This window comes from Rutidosis leptorrhynchoides, chromosome 6, assembly GCF_046630445.1.
Source record: "Rutidosis leptorrhynchoides isolate AG116_Rl617_1_P2 chromosome 6, CSIRO_AGI_Rlap_v1, whole genome shotgun sequence".
Classification (NCBI taxonomy): Eukaryota; Viridiplantae; Streptophyta; class Magnoliopsida; order Asterales; family Asteraceae; genus Rutidosis; species Rutidosis leptorrhynchoides.
In genome coordinates, this window is record NC_092338.1 from 389,097,476 (window position 1) to 389,119,325 (window position 21,850).

Consider the following 21,850-nt stretch of genomic DNA (forward strand, 5'->3'; position numbering starts at 1 on the left):
CTACAAACACTTTTATGCCTGATATTCACGGAACTTTGCAAATAGTTAAGAAGTGTTATTACCTCTACTTAAGAATGACCCTTAAACTTAATTTCAGATAACGATTCGAGGTAGAAATTTTAATACACTTGGGGTAACGTTCAACCCATTTTCATCTACTCTTCTGTTCACACATTTAACATTTGCAAAAACCATTACCCATATCAAATAATTTAATATTCAATTTTATCTTCTTTAGTTATGAGTTTGAGTTAATTCAATGGCAGAAATTACCTTGGCTGCTAAACTTTCTCCGTTAACAGTCTTTAGTCCTTTAGCGTTTGGGACATCAACGAATATGATTTTTTCAGATTTGATGTCATCAATATCTGATACTTCAACAACAAACAACAACGAAAAAATAAATAAGTAAACAATAATTTTTTAGATCATAAATGGAAGGGTTACAAAATACTTAGGTCACATATATCTTAATCAGTAAAATCACCTTCCACTATTCAATATTCAATGCAACAAAAAAATATGTTACTTTTTCTAGGGATCATGTAATCATGGAACCACATTGATTGTGGAAATTCCACTTCTTTAAGTCTCAATAAAATTCACTGTGGTGCTACCAATCTGATGCAAAACTCGTAACAATCAAGTGCAAGGACTTCCGATATTTAAAATCACTTGAGTTGAGTTCCGATAGTCTGTTTTATTGGGATTTTCACTTCATTAACGAATAAATATTTAAAACGTAACACACCCATCATTTAAATTCCATACAATTAAAAAAATGAAAGACATTTAAAAAATATAAAAATCAATCATGTTAATCAGTCAGATGATTGTACTCTCAATGTCGACAGTAGATGGATAATGATGCCATAGGTTTTTGTCGGACTAATTTGTTGCCGACAAAATCAAGATTAGTTGCACCTGCACCAACTATTGCCAATATCTCCATTTTACCAAAATGGTCCATCAGACTCGTATCTGAATCTCCAATCGTTATATGCATACTCACACAGTTACCATGGGTCTCATCACAACGGTTCTTCGAATATTCCGCTTGCAAAAGAAACCGTAGAAAACTTGATGGTGTCAGAATCATAAAAAAGTGGAACCCATCCAGTCCATTTTATTGACGAATAAAGATGTACGAGCTAATGCACATATCACAACATAAACTGCAAATTTGTTACCCAACTTGAAAGTGCAAGTGCACTTTTTGTGGCCAATGTGTTGATTCAGTTCTTCATATATTTTGTCTACATTATTATAGTGATAAACTGATATATTAATTTACCTATGTTATGAAAGTCATCTTTGCACTACACATTGGTGAAGTGTGCCTCCTGACTCCAATCCTAGTGCAACCAACACCTAATAAGTTATAAGTAGAGAAAAGGTGAAGCAACAAGTTAATATTACCAACACATTTGAGTCAACTTAGGTTTGGTTTGATTGCTTATTGCAATTCAAATCATAAAAGCAGTTTTCTGAACACGTAAAACAATTAGGACTCGAGTGTATGGCACCCTAGTTATACAAAGACAAAATTTCATTCCTCGTCCCTGAACTTGCCATCAATTTTGACTCCTCATCCCTTTTCTTTTTTTGTGCATCCCTCGTCCCTAATGTATCATAATTCTACATCCCTCGTCCTCCCGTCTACTTTCTGTCAAATCCAACCGTTACTACATATCATGTGGGGGTATTTTTGTCATTGTTTTTTCTTCTTCTGTAATATAAACCCGATTCTTTCACATCCAAAAACACATATTCATATATCTTCATCATCAATCATCATCGATCCTTCATCTTCAACAAAAACTTCATATCATCATCTATTTCGATCTTCATCATCATCAATCTAACAACAATAACAATTCAGATTCATAAAGAAGCTGCTACAGTACTCGTGTTCATCACTAATCGATTTGGTCTCCGGAACAATTTAGCTAATCTCACATCGAATTGAAGAAAGATTCAGATTTCTAATCACTTCTTGAAGCTACGAAATACTTTGAATCAGATTGTGATTCAACGAATTTGTCCAGATCTAAAAGTCAAAGATGAGTTCATCTCGGTCAAACTTCCAATTCAAATGAATCATTGAGTTTCAGATCATTCTGTTAACTTTTGAGGATTCAAAGGAAGATTCTAAACGTTTTTCATGTAGTAATCGAGGTCTAAAAACAACTACATAACGAAATTTGATTTTGTGTTCATATGTTGAGACACGCAACTGTTCATCATTGATTTTGTGTTCCAGATCTGTTCTTCATCTGAATCTTCACACCGAGATTCTGCTCGTAGCCATCTATTTGATTCCACCATCCTTAGGTTATCATCCGTTTTTAAATCTAGGTTTTTTTAAATAGAAGTGGGTTTTTTTAGATCTGTGTGTTTTTCCTCATAAAACTTGATCCGAGTGTTCTGATGGATTTGTGAGTGTTCTTATATTATGGTATATTCTAATGGTATTTGAGTGTTCTTATTTTTAGTTTGATTCTCATATACAGTTTTTTTCATTCATCGACTCATATAGGAAGTGAAAGTTAGTTTGTTCAAGAAGAAATAGTGAGATGAAATTGACTGAAGCTAAACAAATTATTTACTGTATGTTTTATTCATAGTCATTTAGATTAGATCTGAAAATATGGTTTTTTTTTAGTTTAGAACTGAAAAAACTAAGATGATGAAGATGATGGAGATGAATTTTAATGACTTTGAGGTTTAGGGAGATGAAATTTTTAGATTAGATCGAATTTTAATGACTTCGACGAAAATACCCTTACATGCTTAGTACATGACTATACTTAACGGCTGAATTTGACAGAAAGTAGACGGGAGGACGAGAGATGTAGAATTGTGATACATTAGGGACAAGGGATGCACAAAAAAAAGAAAAGGGATGAGGAGTCAAAATTGATGTTAAGTTCAGGGACGACGAATGAAATTTTGTCTTATACAAATCTGTAACTATAATTTTGCCAAAAAGTGTAAATTAATCGAAAGAATATGGCAACCTTAATCAACACACAAACCATACATTTACTTGAGATTTATACTGATAATAAATACTACTGTAAACAATAATTTTATGAAAATCATAAGTACATATATGTAACAACTCATTAAGAACAGTGTATGGTTCTAGATATCATAGTGTATGGTTCTACGATAAGTTTAACTTCTACTTCATGTACAATAACTTCACCTTCTACTTCATTAACAATAAGCAATCAACTAATAATTGCGTCAAAAGATATACAATAGTAAAATAATAGCATATATTTGAGATTGATCTTAACTTACCTAACTCTAAAAAGCAATTGAACAATTGAACAATCAAATCCCCAATACCAAATATTTGAGCAAAAAAGAATTAAATAAATAATATTAATCAAATTAAATCAAAATCATATCCAAATCAATCGTATGAGACATAATTTCAATTTCATATTAAATAGAAAGACAAAAATTGACACACCTGATGTATAATACGAAACCCGAAAAGGATTGAAGAAAATTACCCGTAAGGTTGATCTACTAATTTGTCAAAATCAATTATATATAACTTCGTTCAACAACTTCTTCCTATGTGATTAGGTAAATTGAATTAACACTGAGACTTATGCCGACCTTTAGTAGATTGAATCTGTGCAAATTACTTATACGCAAACGTTTAATCGTATGAGGATCATGATCGATTTTAAGATAATTGATTATTTGGTTTAGGGTTTAACATGTTTGAATGTATGGGTCTTGGAGTAGATGATGAAACAGTTGTTGATGATCAAATCGTCAGAAAATAACATAGAAGATCGTCAGAGAAAGATCGTCATCTAGGTTTACGATGTATAATTTGTGTAATGAGAAAGATCGTCAGAGCTGTATTGAAAGAACGATTTGGTTTTCAGATTCAATGTCTGGAGGTTAATTGAGTGGTAGATGTTGTAGATTTTAATTAAATAAGAGGGTATTTTAGTCATTGAACTGGATGATTAGCTAATCTAATTTTTTGTTAGCTAATAGGCACAATTGATGGTTGTGATTAAAAGTTAGTAATAATCCTATGGTCATAAAGGTATTAGCTTCTTTAATGAAGAGAGATAATGATCCTCTTATAATATTTAGAAGAGATGAAATATATTAAATTCAATAGAAAAAATATCATCAATATTTTTAAAATTTTATTAAACATAGGAATCTCATGGTCGTAAAAGTTTCCGAATAGGTCAACCAATCAAAAATGTTAAAGTAGCTCGATTAGTCACAACTAATGTCCGACTTGACATATATTTTTAAAGTTGAACTTAGTCGGTCAAAATCAAATTTATTATTGAGTAGTTCAAAGTCAAATTTATTTAGTCAAAATCCGTCAAATAAGGTCAGAATAATAGGTCTAAGACTTGACTAGTCTTCGACTAGCCTCCGACTAGTCTCCGACTTTGACGATTAGTTGCAATGAAGTCCCGATCGACTATTAGACTCTAAGAAGTCAGACTAGCAATTTTTGCAACCTTGACAAGTAGTAATTTCTTATTCATTTTAGATGAGTTTTATTGTCATTTTTTAATTGGTGTTAACCGTTTATAGACTATTTTTGTATATATAATTTGACCCTTTTAAATCATCGAACTAAATGATAATTTGTCATAGTTGTAGATTTGAATTATTTTAGTAGTCTGAATCTGAATTGGTTTTTCTAGTAAAGGTAGAATTAAATTAAATAAAATTAATTCGTCAAACTTGTTTAAAAGGACCATATTAAAATGTCATATTTTATTTTTCTATTTTCTGCAATGAAAGCTTTCATCCAAAATGAATAACTCAAAACGAACAATATAAACAGGGGTTAAAGTCAAAAATAGGCTACAAACTTACACAAATGTACCGATGTCGCCCACAAACTCATTTCCGTCCTACTGTCGTCTACAAACTTTCAAAAAATGTGCTAATATCAACATTTTATAGTTTTGACCTGTTACATACTAATTTTGACCTGATAAATTTTTTTTTTCTTTTTAAGAATTAAGATCCAATCCACGAACGACACGTGTTGATTTTAACCAATTTATCCGGTAGCAAGTCATTTTTGTTTACATTGGTACACTTTTTAAAAGTTTTTGTTTACATTGGTACACTTTTTGAAAGTTTGTAGGCGACAGTAGGACGGAAATGAGTTTGTGAGCGACATCGGTACATTTGTGTAAGTTTGTAGCCTATTTTTTACTTTAACCCTATAAACAGGCATGAGTTCAAGTCATGTGGTGCTTCTCTGACTTTGAGGTAATGAGTTCAAGTCATGTGGTGGACATTATGCATATATTCGTGTTGAGTGTGTGTTTGTCTTTAGTAAAAACAAAAATTGTGCAAATATTGGATTTTTCATGTTATTTGATGATTCCAACAAGAAAAATATAGAATACAGTAGTGGAACAATTTTCTTAAGAATGTGTCACATAAAGAAAAGCTTTTAGGAAATTGTTATCCAATGTCCGATTTACACGAAGATAACAATTACTGAAAAATTAAATGCGTTTGCCGGGAGTCGAACCCGGGTCTATTGCTTGGAAGGCAATTATCCTAACCGTTGGACTACAAACGCTTTGTGTTCTCCTTTTGTAACAAACAAATATATTCATTCAATCGTAAAAAACGACTGAAAAAGAACAATAGTCTTTGATTTCTATTTGATGCATCTCTTTGTCACCTGTAGCTTTGATTTCATGTATTAACTCAAGTATTTTACTCTATAAAGGCTTTGTTTACGGCCATCATTTATGATTTAATGTATTATGTAATTGTAACGTAATCATGTATCACAACTAATGAAAGGATATATTTCTTTGAGATTATCGACATCGTCACTGCTTTTATTTTATGGTGGATCGATCTTTCTATATGAGAACCAAGTGTTCTTTACATTCACTAACAGAAAAATAGTTATCCCGAACTTATGAGGGGAGTTTAATTGTTACTTCATTTGAAGAACATTTATTGTGCCTTTCATATCGCAAACACTAACAACATATACATCACAAGTAATCATGATATTATCATTTCATATTGCAAAGCTGATGAAATTTCCAGCAAAGTAAAAGTCGCAGGCTCCTTCAATATTATCAATATTGGAAAATGACTCGTTAAAGTTATTTGTCATCCTTAACAGTTTTTTGATGGTTTGGTCACATGCAACAATATTTCAGCGATAGTCACAGGGACGGTGCAGTTCTACAACAGGTTTTGTGACAATTGGGCAGTTTGTTGCGGCTAGGGGTGGTTTCCGACAGTTTTGGTGACACTTTTTATCCTTCGTGGTAATTGGAGGTAGATACTGTGGTGGTAAACTAAACTTGGTAAACTTATATCGTTCGTTATGTGGACAGCGAATGTGGGATGAGATTTGCGATGTTATTCGATCGTATAATATATTTCTTTGAACAACGACGTGATACAAACGTAGTTTTCAATATAGATATAGAAAATAATCATAACTGCTAAAAAAAAATAAAAAAATAAGTGCTAATGACAAACATAAATGACAAATATTAGAACTTGCTTATGTTGCATGACGTTATATTTAACAAATCCAGATTTATGAGGGACCTTATTGATCGTAATAATCCTGTTACGTGTTACAGCGACCTCTTTTGGAGTTTTAGCGCTAATGCACCTGCTTGGTTTATAATCGTTTAGAACACAATGGTCTCTATAATGTTAAAAGACTGCAAACTAGAACTACACCGTAATTAGACTTCTATCATGTTCTAAACCATTAGAATTCTTTACCCATCGACAATTATCAGGTTTTAACCTATCTTCAATTCTTTGCGTTCAGTCCACACTACATATACTCTTAATAACAAGTCTTATTCTTTTTAAGCCACACTTGTCTTTAAACAAGGGATATCGCTGCACTTCGCGGCATACATGAATAGCTAACAAGTCATTAACGAAAGAGCCAAAAATATTTTTCCTGCCTATATATCCATATTTCCCCATAGAATCGATATAAGTAAGCATACTTTACATCTCGGTATATTCTACAAAATCTGGATATTTGTTGGTTATTAGGGAGTGGCAAAACGCAGCATTCTCAATCCTGAACAGAACAGAACAAAAAAAAAAAAAAAAAACAAACCACTTCGTACAACACAACAACATTACTCACTTAACATGAAAGATAGTCATACTCATACCCTTGTCCGAAGATGAAAAGACCAAAATAGTCGCTTTCCCAGTTTCCCTTTTTTATTTCTTTCAGTAAACATGAAAGCATTCATCTACAATTCAGCAACAACAATAACATGACCCTTTTTCAAAAAGCTAAAACTTTACTTGAAAGTATCTTTGAGTTCAAATCTTAAATATTACATATATGCATCACACAACACATCAGCCTGCAGCCCACAGATTCATCACCACATCGATATATTCATCGTATAACACAACACAAGTGTACCAACAAACATACTGGATAGTTGTAAACTGTTCGAATTCCCTGAACTGAGCTTCAATGGGCATGCATAACTTATTAAAAAAGTAAATAAAATTCTACAACAATTGCAATGCCGAATTCAAATTAAATCCTCATCAAATACACAACACATACTTCAAGCAAAAACACCAAACAAATTCATCACCAATGTGAAAAAAGTTACCATAAAACTTCCAATCTCAACTTTTGTTCCTAGCAAGCTTGGTCCATTCTGTATGAAACACACCCTCACGATCAACCCGTTCATAAGTATGCGCTCCAAACAAGTCCCTTTGCGCCTGCACTAGATTTGCAGGCAACCTACCCCGTCTATACGTATCAAAATACGCCAGACTCGCACACATTCCAGGTGTACTAATCCCAGCTGAAACCGCCAACCCAACAACCCGTCTCCATGCAGCTTGCCTCTGCACCATCTCCTTAGCAAACTCGGGGTCCACCACTAAACTCGCTAAATTAGGGTTTCGTTGATACGCTTTCTTAATCCTATCTAAAAACACAGCCCTAATTATACACCCGCCTTTCCAAATCCTAGCTAATTCCCCAAAATTCAAATTCCAATTCTTTTCAACACTTTTCGCTCGCAACAAATTCATCCCTTGCGCGTAACTACAAATCTTCGAAGCGTACAACGCTTGTCGTACATCGTCAATCAATCTCTTCTTATCAACCCCACTCCTCACACTCGCCACGTCATCTTTCATCCCGGCTTCCGCTAAAACCTTCTCCGCATTCTCCCGTTCGTCCTTCAACCCGCTCAAATACCGACAATCTAAGCTCGCTGCAATGGTTGGAGCCGCAACCGACAGCTCAGCAGCCTGCTGCACCGTCCATTTCCCGGTCCCTTTCATCCCGGTTTTATCCAAAATTTTATCAACTAACTCCCCTTCACCATGTTCATCCTTAACCTTAAAAATATCCGCCGTAATTTCGACCAAAAAACTTTCCAATTCCCCTTTATTCCACTCATCGAAAATTTCAGCTAATTCGACATTACTCAACCCACCTACATTTTTCAACACATCATACGCTTCCGAAATCAACTGCATATCACCATACTCAATCCCATTATGAACCATTTTAACGAAATTACCCGACCCGCCCGTACCGATATACGTAACACACGGCCCATCTTCCACCTGTGCAGCAACTTTTTCAACAATATCCTTAATATTATTATACGCTTGAAACGATCCACCTGGCATTAACGACGGACCGTTTCTAGCACCTTCTTCACCACCTGAAACTCCCATCCCTAAATAAAGCAAACCTTTATTTTCAGCTTCAACAATACGACGTTCAGTATTTTCGTACCACTCGTTTCCGCCGTCGATAATTGTGTCGCCGGGCTCCATGTGAGCAGATAACGCGGCGATTGTTTGATCAACGGGAGCACCGGCTTTCACGAGGATGATAACAGATCGAGGTTTTTGGATTGAGAGAATGAAGTCGCGAGGAGTGTAGTGACCGGTTAATGGAAGCTGACCTTCGGTTTGAGCTCGATCTAGGGTTTCGTCGACTTTTGAAGTGGTCCGATTGTAGACGGAAATTGGGAAGCCTTTTTCGGCGACGTTGAGGGCTAAGTTTTGGCCCATGACGGCGAGTCCGGCGAGGCCGATACGAGAGAGAGCTGCAGCTTCCATTGATTGAATTTGGTGATTAATTTGGGGATTTTGAAGAGGTTTTGGGGATTTTGGATTATAAATTGAGAAATGAGGGTTGGTGACGGACTCATCGAGGGAGTGAAGCGTTCGTTGGCTGGTTAACCCACGAAAGGTTGTGTGTCGTTAGTTCCTTTTTTGGAAAAATGTATGTTGGTATAACTAGTCCTTTTAGATTACTTAATTGGCAATTATGGCCCCTAAATTATTCCACAATTTGATGAGATCTTGTTACGTGTATTCACTTGATTAATGGTTATAGTTAGAGATACGATGTCATATCCATATACATATTCATTTAATTTTTGCACAATTGCACATTCATATTCATATGAATAAAAAAAAAATATTCATATTCATATCCATTAAATTTCAGTTCATCCATCCATATCCATATCCTATGGATTAAGCGGGTTAATGGATATCCGTTTGATATCAAAAGAAATGTAAATCTAACGACGATTTTATTAATTTGATATAGATTATAACAAATGTAAATATTTAATCTTTATGTGTTTAATTTAATACAAATGTTTTGATTGTAATTTGTCGTCGATTTTGAATTTAAATGAGCAAAATACGTTATAATTTAAGAAAATATAAGTTTAAAATAATCTAAATACATAACTTTGAATATTATTAGTAACAAATTTAATAATTGTGACTATCACAACTCTAAATTTCGTTAATAATTTAAGATTTTGTAGGTTACTTATATGTATATTTATATCAATATGTAGATGCATATGTTTATATTTACTACGTATATACGTATATATAGATGTATTTCGGGTGATAATAGATATATTTGTGGATGATAAGTTGTCATTCATAACCGATCCATGAAATAGTTAGATCATCCATATCCATATCCATTAATCGTCCATTTATATCATCCATATCCATTATAAATGGATTGGATGGGGTTGGATGTCCATGAATCGAACATCCATTGCCATCCCTAGTTATAGTCAAGGTTGAAAAAGACGTGAGACATAGTTTAGAAGGTCGGGACCTTAAAGGGTTGAGACGAAGTCAAGACGGACGTTGTCCGTTGACTAGCGTTGACTTTTAATTATATAAATATATATTGTGCATATTTTCAAGTCAACCATGTTATACAGTTTGTACATATAATCGCTATTACTGGCTTACCGCTAATATAATTCAAAAAAAGTAACACTAAAATACATCAATTTTGATTAATTTAACCGACTCTAACTGAAGTTTCGACTTTTGACTGGCGTTGATCCGACGCTTCCTACCCGACTTTTGACCGTTGACCAACTTATTAGGCTTTGAGACGGAGTTGAGACGGACTAGTCACCAAAATGCCGTAACGGACGCAACGGATGCCTTTTGCAACCACGGGTTATACTTGGTATAAGATTCAAAATTGACAATCATTAACAATTCAGATCGAATTTTATGTTTTGAATGTATTGGAGCCGAACTCGATCAACCCAGATTTAAAAAAATCAACCACTCCAGTTCGATAACTTGATGTTAAACCTGAACCTCGCTGACTCAATTTGACCCCATCTAATAAAAACAATCTATTAAATTTTGGATAACTGTACACAAGAAGAAAATTCAGTACAAGTGATGACAAGAAGATAAGTATTTATAGCTAAAAAGATACTGTATGAATTAACCATGTCAATCCCAAATATAAGATTAGAGCCTACTTCGTGTACACTTTAACGTTTGGCATATAAATGATTAATTAATAATTATCCTTCTCTATCTTCAATTCTTTAAATATCTCCCAAGTTTACAAGTAACTTGGACATAAAAACTCAATAATATCACAAAATTCTCACAGGTTTAAATTCCTAGCCTGCACAGTTTATGTAATAACTTTTTTTCAGACTAACATTCAATACGAACGGCCCCACTTTCAGATGAAATAAACTTTGGTTTCTTGTTAACTTGATGCAAGCACTGAATAACATCCCCAACCTGGAAATCAAGGCAGTCACGAAGAACAAGACCACACTCGTTACCTTTCTGTACCGTCTCAACATCTTGAGTCTCCCTCTTTAATGAAACACAACACCCTTCAAAAAGTACTTCACCACTTCTCAAAAGTCTCATTGTGCACGACCTGCTGACGTGGCCATCCATGACTCTGCAACCAGCAATCTTGATGTCAGCTCCTTTCGCTTTACTTCTTCCTTTAAGCTCAAAGATATTAAGCACGTGCGCCTCACCAGCCACCTCTGTTTCAAACGTTCCGGGGGCCTTTTCCACTATGAAGTTGCCAATATCTTCTAAAAGATGGTAGATTACTCTGTGCAATTTGATCTGCAAAATAAAAAACAAATCTAAACAACCTGTTTTATAGAATGCATAATCTACAAATGGAAGTACTAGTGATACAAACCTTTACATTTGCTTGAACAGCATCCGTAGAGACAGAATGTGGAGCCCGCACATTGAATCCAACAATACATGCACCAGTCGCTTTCGCCAAATCGAGATCAGACTGGCAGATGGGTCCAACCCCAACATGAATAACATTAACAAAAACCTGGTAAAAAGATGAAGATACATGAATTGGCATATAAATTAACACATTGACTAACTATCAGGACTCTTCAACAAATTCCAAAATTCATACCTGGGGACTATTCAAAGTTTTTAGTGAATCTGTAACAGCTTGAACAGTTCCTTGAACATCACCTTTTACAATAATAGGCATTTCAACCCTCGTAAACTCTTCTTCTTCTAATTGTTCCGGAACCTTCTCATCGTTCATCTTCCTAAGCCTATCTTGTTCTAACTTCTTTTTCCTCCCCGCACTTAACATCCTAGCTCGTTCTTCAGTATCCACAACCGTAATATCGTCACCAGCCATCGGCAGCCCTTTAAGACCCTCGATCTCCACCGGCATCGCCGGTGTCGCCTTACCCGTCAATTTCCCAGCCGTATCCCTAATCGCCCTTATCTTTCCCCACTCGGCACCCACAGCCACATGTTGACCACAAACTAAAGTCCCAGCCTTGACCAAAGCAGTAACTAGCGGGCCCCGCCCTCGGTCAAGTCTCGCCTCAACCACATAAGCTTGGGCTGCACCGTCTACACGTGCTTTCAAATCCATCAATTCCGCTTGTAAAAGCAACGCCTCCTCCAATTTATCTAACCCCTTTTTAGTAACCGCGGACACCTCAACAACTTGAACATCCCCGCCCATTTCTTCAAGTGGTAACCCTTCTGAAGCTAGTTGGACTTTGACCCGTTCCGGGTCAGACGCAGGCTTATCACATTTATTAATAGCAACAACTATGGGCACATTAGCTGAGTTGGCATGAGACATGGCTTCAATAGTTTGTGGCATTACGCCATCATCGGCGGCTACAACTAACACAACTATGTCTGTGACGGCTGCACCTCGGGCTCTCATGGCACTAAATGCTGCATGACCAGGTGTGTCGAGAAAGGTTATGGATGAACCTGATGGCATACTAACAACAAATGCACCGACATGTTGAGTAATGCCGCCGGCTTCTTTGGCTGCAACTGAAGTTTGGCGTAATGCATCTAATAGGGATGTTTTACCATGGTCAACATGACCCATGACTGTCACCACTGGTGCACGAGGAAGAACTATAGAACCTTCGTATGAATGGAGCCTCTTAACGTTTACACCAACTTCCTGCAATATGTGAATTTGATTATTAACAGACTATTAATAAGATACAAGAAAAAAGTGGGTTGGTCAAATTAGGTAACATGTAAAAAAAACGAAATTTTTCAGTACCCGTCAAGAGTGCTTCGAGTGTCGGAAGCAGGAATTTTTTTTTCACCGGGGGCAAAAAATATTTTAAAAGCGTAGCAACTTGTTTGGGCAAAATATGGAGGTTTTTGGGCCAAAATTTGGAGGTTTTTGGGCAAAATTTGGAGGTTTTTGGGCAAAATTTGGAGGTTTTGGAGCAAAATATGAAGACTTTGGGGCAAAAAAAATCCACCAAGGGCAAGATCAAAAAATCCAAAATTTTTGCACTAAAAATTGCAAATCCAATGGGGGCGGCTGCCACCCCCTGCCCCTATATTATTTTCGCCCCTGTCCGTCAAATAAAGTCAGGTTAGGCCAACCAAAAAGCACTACTTTCACTTCTTTTAATTAATTATTAGTTTAGTTATACAATTATAATTGATGTATAAAATATGATTTTAAGATGTCTTAACCTACAGTGGTATCAAATTTTATTAATAAAATGATTTGAAAGAAATTATGCATTTCGAAAACACTTCGTGTGACTTTTGACCCGTTCAATCCATCTTCATTGTATCTATTCATTTTTAACTTATCCATATGACCTATTAAAAAAACCGCATGCCATATAAGGGTTGAAACTGAAGTCTCCAAATAATGGGAAACATAACTAATAAAGTAATTTTTTTTAAAGAAAAAAAAAAATACCATGGCAATTAGCTCAGCGATATCGATGCCCAACGCGTCGAATTCTGATCCGACTTTTTCACCCACATTTAAAAGAATATTCTGCAACGTGGCTACAGACTGACCACAACGTTTAGAAAGTTCTAGAGTTGTTATGCCTTCAAATATTTCAATGGTTTTATCTGAAGATGACTTGGCATTTTTTTGAAGTTTAGGAGGCACATAAGGAGTGTCAACTGGTGGCTTTTTATTTTCGTTAGGTTTAGGTTTCTTTTTGGGCTTCGCTTTTTTAATTGCCTTTAAACCGATAACATCCTCATTTCTTCTGGCCAGTAGTTCGGGGCTCGCATGAAAACGCCTACAAAATTTAAAAAGCCAATATATAATGCTTAACCAAATGTGTGTGTGTGTGTAGGAAAGTAGTCCAGAGGGAAACAGTTTTTCTTTGGCGGGAGCGTTTAAATTGATCACGGACCATCTTAACTTCGCCAATAAAGATGTTGATCAAATTCTTTTGGTAGGTTACAATATCAATCGATGAACATGTGTAATAAATCGTTTACATTTATGATGATGAATGTTAAAATTTAAAATATACACCAACTAATGTCATCATCATTATGGATGTTAACAATTTATCAAATAAATATTCATCAAATGATGTTACAAATAATAACCAGATTTAGCTGTGAAAATAATCTTTGTAGCATCAATTTTGATTGATATTTATCACCAAAAATAATTTTGTTGACATTTAGATTGGTAAATTTAATATGGTTCGAGATAAATGCTAACGCGTTTCCCATTCCCTCCAAAACACCACTTCCCTCTTGATCGTGTATATCTATGTGTTTGTGTAGAGAAAACGCATTGAAAGGTACCGTATGAAGAATCTGCTTGTCAAGGGGCTTAATGTACCATCACCAAATAAACCTGAGTTGCTGGTAAATCCTGATAGATTAAAATTACGCAAATGATACATGATCCATCGATTCAAACGTATGAGATTTTGAGTTAATGAAAATGCAGAGCATTCATCATATGCTCGTTAAAAGAATAGGGAGTTTACAAGACACTTTTAATTACCTCTAATATGTCCACCTGAAACTGAAAGCAAATTTCGTTCTACACCAGACAACGTATTGCACACAGCAATGTCTCTAGATGCTTTTGAAGTTAAAATCCTTGATACACTAGCATGAATGCTCTGTTTCAGAAAGTAGGGTCACGTTACAATATTTCAAAAGTCATTAACATTTAAATAATTCAGTTAACGTTAAATGAAAGCTACCAAAAGCAAAAAAGTTCATATTATGTATACAAGACTATCCAATATATTAAAGCAAGATGCCAAATATATCAAATTTTGCCAAATGGATATCTGCGTTATAATACACACAACATAAGTCCTACTATAAAAAATATGTCAACTTTTTGAAGAAAACGACGTAATGAACGTGTATACCCGAATTTGATCCAATCGAGGGTCGCACAGAGCCTTAAATTCAGATTACTTAACAAGTGACGATGCTTGTTACTAAGTAGCTAAAATACTGTGCGAGTCGGCATAAGTGAATAGCATAAGACACGAAAAGCTTCTTTAACTTTATTGCTGTATATAACGAAAGTTTCATGTCATCTGATACCTATTACCACTATTAGTGATCAATTGGACACCATTTACACAAAAAAAATGGAAATTGACTTTTTTTCATTTTGGACTTGACATTTTATCAAACACCTTGTACGCATCCTTCATTTGCAGACCATTCATTTATTTTTAGACATAAACTCAAATTACAAAGTTACATAACTGATAACAATAGGCACTCACCTTTTTCCCAAGCTCCCTCCACGCCATTCATAAGTATAGATCACAATTCCTGCAGGTTGAAGAAGAAAAACATAATCGAATTTTAATCTAAAGTATGAAAACAAAATATACATAACTCCACAACTTTTGCCAAAAATAATTAAAATAATAATAATAATGTTAAAAACCTAAAATCTACCTTAGAAAAAAAAAGTAGGGGTTTTAGCCTTTCAGGAGGGAAAATAACCAAATGAAACCAAAAGGAAGACAAAATGAAAGAGTGTGAATGCAAAACAACATTAGATCAGCGATTTCAAGGATTACAATTTGTAAGATAGATAAAGACGAACAATTGAGCTTTAGGGATGTTAGACCTAAGAATATGATGATTGTTACCTGCAATAAATTTTAGATGTTGCTGTAATTTACAGAGTTGCCGGAGTCGGCGATGAACGGTGAAGATTGGTGGTCGGTGAAGGCTGGGTGACTGAAATCGTGAGTGTAAATAAATGTCACGAAAAATAAAGACAAAACTATACGGACAGTCCTTGTGGTTTTCAGGGATTACTTATGTAGTCCCTAAACTTTTCGTTTTGTAAGAGTTTTTATGGTCTGCCTGCTCGTTTTGAGTATGTAATCCCTTACCGTCATGTCCATATAAAATTTTTAAAACGTAGGGGTGAACTGGTTTTAATCCATTTAAAGGTATCAATATCGTCTATGTACGTATCGGTGATAAGAAATAGTACATATTCCTTTCCAACATGGTATCATGAGCCTACCTTATACAACCTTCATCGGCGATTACCTCTAAGCCACACCAAATCACCGCATTTTAAAAAAAAAAAAAATACCCACAAACTTTTCACCGTCCATTTGTTAGCTAAGGGTCACCTTAGTTACATATTATTACGGAGTAATGCCACCAAACCTGCTGCCACTTTTCCCAAAAGAAAAATCTCTTTATGTTATAATAACAAAGATGAAAATAGATCATCTTGAGTAATCATAAGTAATCATAGCCTTCCATTAAGTTACTCCTCACTAATCTAGACCAACCATTTTTCCTAAACTTCATTATGACGTCATAAATCAAGTACATGATATGTTTGATTACCAAATTACCCTTCTAAAATCGTTTTTGGGCGGAATCAAAAGGAAAAATTAGGGGTTCTGTAACCATTCATAAACTACTACAACTAAAAAAGCCCTAAGTTTCTCTTGAAACCCAAGACAATCGTCAAGATCGAGCATCAATTCATCACTCATCTACATCGAATTCTCGATAATAGGACAAGAGGATATGTTTCGATTCTCATATCAATTAAACATGATATCATCATCTTCATCGGGATGCAATATAATTGGATAATTAAGATTCGATTGATCGAGCAATTTTCAATCCACCAAAGATATCTAATCCCTCTAACAGACGACTATTACGTTTGTATAATCGTAATAGTCTACAGCGCCAGGTTTAAAAATTAATGTAATCAACCATTTATTTCAATTACTTCAAATTTTGTTATTCATATCGAATCACATAATATATATGAATAGTGTTCATTGTTTGATGCTCTGAATTGTCTTATATGAAATTTTAATATGAATATATATGAATGTATTGTCCAATCTTAAAATATTTAGTATATATATGATTCAGAGATGGATTTAGTCTTATATGATCTTATATATGAATCTTTGATGGTGTCTTAAAATATATGATCTTATATGAATGTTTGATTAAGTCTTAATCACTTGTATGAATATCTCACTTAAGCTTTACATGTGTACAGAACCAAAAACGAACAATGTACATCAATGGGTCATATGAATTATCTTGCTGCTATATCTTTTACCTACAATTAAAGTCATGTGATAAAATGCCCTGAAATCACCCTCTATAAGGTGTACACGATTTTTGTTTCATCAAATGGAAATAGATAGAAATATATGATACTCTTATACATTCATAATCAATCACTTTGTTGTAAGTTGGTATTTGTATAATAATATTTAGTCTTATGAGGTAAAAAGATCATTCATAATGGTTGAGGTTTGCAACACAGTATTAACTAATCATTTAACTTTCAAAGCTAATGGTCATGATATTAGTGTTGGGTCTAATAAGTAGATACTTATAGACAAGAGGTACAATTTATGTTGTAGATGTCTCCTAAACTTTAACAGGTTGGCTGAAATTGATCCGAATGATTTATTTAGTTGTTGATCTAGATAGGCATATTGTATGTTGTCCATTTTTATGTTGGATTGGGTGTTTTAATAAGTTATAAAATTTGATAAAGATTTTGTTGCAGGTAATGTTTATAATCCATATGAGATGGGTACTTAGTTCTAATGGAAAATTCAGTGTAAAGAAATCGTCTTCATTAATTGATCGCATGGTTCTAAGATCATGTGGGCATATTATCAATTGTTTATAGCTCTCTTGATATATACATATGGAGATTACATTCAAATAGGTTCCCTACATATTCAAATTGCGCATCACGTGGAATCATTTTAGAGTCAATCTTATGCCCCTTCTAATTCGTTCCTACTAAACATCAAATCCTTTAAGCTATGCAGAAACGGTCTTTCCTGATAATCTTGCTAATTGTTTCTGCTAATCTCCATCAAATCGTCTACCGAAATCAACATCAACTTTAAAGGTTTTGTCCAAAAATTATATAGAGTTAGATTATAATCGACTTATCCATGGTAGCCACAATCGATTTTCGAGGTTAATATGTCTTAATTTGCGTTTTGATTTACTCTTTGTTAATTTGTGTTTTGCTGTTGCAGTACTAAATTAGGGTTTTGGGCGAAAGAGAATTATACTGAAGGGGCGGAGCTGATTGATTCTGATCTTGATGTTATTTAAAGAGGTTGATAATCGTTTGTAGATAATGGGCGGGTCGAATAATGGAAATTTTTGTAGATCCCTTTTCATATATAGATAATGATAGTGGTAATATTTATCTCAGGGGGTTTTTTCTGAAGCGGACGAGAAGTAGCAGTGAAGAGGCTCTTCTCCAATAACGATGTCAGAGCAACAGATTTTTATACTGAAGTTAAAATGATTAGCAGTGTTTAAACAAAAGCCTGGTCAGACTGTTGTGATGCACCTTTTCAGGACCTGAAAGCATTCTTTTATATGAATACATACGTGCCAAACCTGATCCTGGACCACTTCAATTTTGGGTATGTAATTACTTAAAACTCAAAAGTTAGTGAAACATTAACTGCCAAATCGTTCCCACCTTTAACCAAGTTGATTTACTAAACGGGAATCGAGGTGTTGTTGAAAAAGAATATAATCAATTCTATACATTCTCTTCTATTAATCCATTAAATACGTGATCAAATGTAAATATGTCCGTGATGTGACCAAATGATGTCAGATTTAACATTTTTCATATTTTTGTTATATGTAGGTAGTAAGTACAAGATCAGGATCAATCAACTCCGTCCCTTCAGTATAATTTCTCATCTTTTACTGTTTGTAAGTTGAATACTTGATAATATAAGTGAGCTGATTTTTTAGTAAGAAAAATTTTAACTTTTCACTATGGAGTTGGCTATAATAATATATATGTTTTTATTCTGCGTATGTGTTGGTGGTCGAATAGGCGTATGATAGATTTTAGGTTGAATGGTATTATGTATGTAAGTGTTAATTGAAGGTGTCAAAATGGTGAGACGGTGGGTTAGGGTGTGGTTAGGGTGTGGTTAGGGTGAGTAGGTCAAACTGAGTACAAGCTAAAACAATAATTTCATCATCATCTTATTATGTGGTAATCTGGATTAATGTGATGAGTTTGAGGTAAGGCATAAACAATGAATGTAGCTTCCATTGTTATATTTAGAACATAATGTAATAGGTGTTATATTTAGAACATAGTGTAATGGGTGCTACTATAATTTGATGCATATACCCAAAGAATATTGGTGAGGATATCGACTTTGAAAAGATACTTAATTTATTAAAAAATCATGTTTACATTTTTTAACTTTCTGTTTACTATAAAACTTATATATCATTATTAAACTCAGTTTTAGTAGTTTTATTATTTTTATGTTTAGAGGTGGTCTTTTGTTGTTGGGTATACATGGGAAAATATAAGAAATATTGTGAAGTCTAATTATTTATATTTATATATATACTAATAGACAGAACACTATTTCACTATTCACCGAGTATAGACAGAACACTATTTCACTATTCACCAATAGTAACCAGGGGTATTTTCATCATTTCCCTTTCTTTTTCTTTTTTTTTAACGATAAAAGAAGCAACTTTCGTAAAAGAACTAACCCTTCAATACTACCAAAAGATGACGAAAAAAATTCTTTTTTACAAAAAAAATGAACTAACTTTTTTTTTCCCTTCTCTCTTTTCTTCCTCAACGATAAAAGAGGCAATTTTCATAAAATGAACAACCCTTCAATACTACCAAAAGATGTCGAAAAACATTCTTTTTTACAAAATAGATCAACTAACTTTTAAAAATAAAAAATAAAAAAAATAAACGCTAAAAGAAGCAACTTTTACAAAAGGAACAACCCTTCAATGTTAGATGTCGAAAAAAAAAATTCTTTTTTTACAAAATAGATCAAGACTTTTTTAACCCGCATTCAAAACGGAGCCCCCGGTGCGAAGCGAGGGCTCCACAACTAGTTTCATATATTTGTTTATGTATGTTTGTGTTTGTGCTAAATGAGTTCTATGTGTAGTGATGTCAGCCGATGACTAAATGGGTATAGTCTTTAATTATGTATCCAAAGTTGCAGTTGACTTTTTAGTCAAGCCTATTCGAAAGAATGAGCTAAAAACCTTACAGGTGGCAACTTCGACCCTTTTAATATTGAATGGGTTGCTTTAGGTATGTCATGTGTAAATGGGTCGAACATGTATAATATGTAATTTAGCCTAAAAGGAAACGAGTCAAATGGGTGAACGCAAACAAGTGATAAAACTGATCCAAAAATGGGTCAAATGGGTCATGTCATGTGTAAATGGGTCAAACATGTATACTATATAAAATGTAGGAATATGTTTCTCGCCAAAGCAAACTGACCCAATCAATACCAAAAGTACCCATTTGGACCAACATGCCCATTTCCTACAAGTGTGCATAAGCTTACGCATGTTGAATACCATTTCGTGAACATTATGATTGAATAACGATATAAAACTAAACTGTAATACGACTTCAGGATATGATAAAGGTTCCAGCAGTACACGTTTTTAGTGCCGTAATACCAGCTATGATGATAGCAGCCTTGTACCTTTTTGATCACAGTGTAGCTGCACACCAAGAGTGATCAATGAACAACCAAGAGTGATCAAACATTATTTCCATTATGACGTGGTGGGCCCGTCATAATTTGTGGTGGGCCCGTCTGCTTATCATTATGACGTGTTTTTGCTTGGGCTCATGGTACGTTGATAAAATCTACATTCCTTTACAAATATTTCCATTATTTGTTTATTTTTTTTTGTTTTGTTAATATCGTATCCCCTCAATCCACTTTGTTAAATCTGACTTTGATGTGTGGTTTAATTGGTCTTCCACCTTTAAATGGTACGAGTCTTTCGGCTTTCAAGAGACGGGTTAGACACGTATAAATAAAGTTGCTACTTTTCGTTGCCAATATTTATATTTTTTAATTTAATTAATCAAACATTGGATTTTATTTTTATTTTTAACGATAGATTATGCGAAAGAAGGTGGTTAAATGTGCCAAGGAAGGTATAAAGCTGGAAGCAAACAACTAAGAAATCTTGTGCAGAATGCATGATGTTTTCGTTGAAATGGAACCACATTCAAATGTATGTTTGGAAACACTCAAATAACGTTGTTAATCTTTTTAATTTTTATGGTACAAATATTATTTAGTTAAGTAAATCTTTTCCTTGTAGAGTGTTGTTAATAAGGAGTTGAGAACTTAAAAGAAGTTGTAATGCTTCAACATGATTGTGCAAATGCAATGTCCATTGTCTTTGGTGTAAGTTGATAATGTAAAAATCTTATGATGTTGATCTAAGGTTACGTAAAGTTGCTCTTGAAAGCATGAGGTAATAGTCTTTTATTAACTAAATGTTTCATTTGAATACCACTATTAATTAGGAAAATGCTTAATCAAACAAATTGGTCAAATCATTTTGGGTTGACTCAGTTAGGATGTTGTGAGTTAGAAACCTACTTGGTTATGTTGGGTCGATTTGAACATTTTTAAAATTAATTATTCATAGAATGTTTATAATATGTTGATTGACAGAATGCCATTTGCGTATTTGTAGGATTCGGTTGAAATTTAGGACTTTTAAATGATATTGCGAAAATTGCATATGGCTATTATCACTCAGCCTGATTGCTTCTCTTCCAACTATTATAGCTTTGTACATCTTGGTGGGTGATGGTTTCGAGTTTCCATACATAATTCAAGAGATATGAAATTTCAAAAGA

The 21,850-nt window shown here is 34.2% G+C and overlaps 2 protein-coding genes, 1 long non-coding RNA gene, 1 other non-coding gene and 1 pseudogene across 5 annotated transcripts; 1 reads left to right on the top strand and 4 right to left on the bottom strand.

Annotated features, from left to right (window-relative positions):
- Window positions 1-21,850, bottom strand: part of LOC139854980 (uncharacterized) — a 241,793-nt pseudogene that overhangs the window by 141,593 nt on the left and 78,350 nt on the right.
- TRNAG-UCC (transfer RNA glycine (anticodon UCC)) lies at window positions 5,534-5,605 on the bottom strand. The gene has a single exon. It is a non-coding gene; the product is annotated as a tRNA-Gly (tRNA).
- On the bottom strand, window positions 7,152-9,235 carry LOC139852110 (6-phosphogluconate dehydrogenase, decarboxylating 1, chloroplastic-like). Its single transcript, XM_071841335.1, has one exon. It carries the CDS (start codon window positions 9,139-9,141, stop codon window positions 7,678-7,680), a length of 1,464 nt encoding a protein of 487 aa, XP_071697436.1. The 5' UTR covers window positions 9,142-9,235; the 3' UTR covers window positions 7,152-7,677.
- LOC139852139 (uncharacterized) lies at window positions 10,827-15,910 on the bottom strand. Of its 2 annotated transcripts, none has more exons than XM_071841364.1 (8): window positions 15,774-15,910; window positions 15,399-15,447; window positions 14,651-14,771; window positions 14,446-14,515; window positions 13,586-13,922; window positions 11,783-12,817; window positions 11,546-11,692; window positions 10,827-11,466 (listed from the first exon to the last, which is right to left on the bottom strand). In XM_071841364.1, the coding sequence occupies exons 2-8, from the start codon at window positions 15,423-15,425 to the stop codon at window positions 11,032-11,034; spliced, it is 2,172 nt and encodes a 723-aa protein (XP_071697465.1). In that variant the 5' UTR covers window positions 15,426-15,447; window positions 15,774-15,910; the 3' UTR covers window positions 10,827-11,031. The 2 variants fall into 2 exon arrangements, with proteins under 2 accessions (XP_071697465.1, XP_071697466.1); XM_071841365.1 differs by lacking the exon at window positions 15,774-15,910 and adding an exon at window positions 15,625-15,726.
- On the top strand, window positions 16,974-18,912 carry LOC139855824 (uncharacterized). Its single transcript, XR_011761573.1, has 3 exons — window positions 16,974-18,265; window positions 18,365-18,581; window positions 18,815-18,912. It is a non-coding gene; the product is annotated as an uncharacterized lncRNA (long non-coding RNA).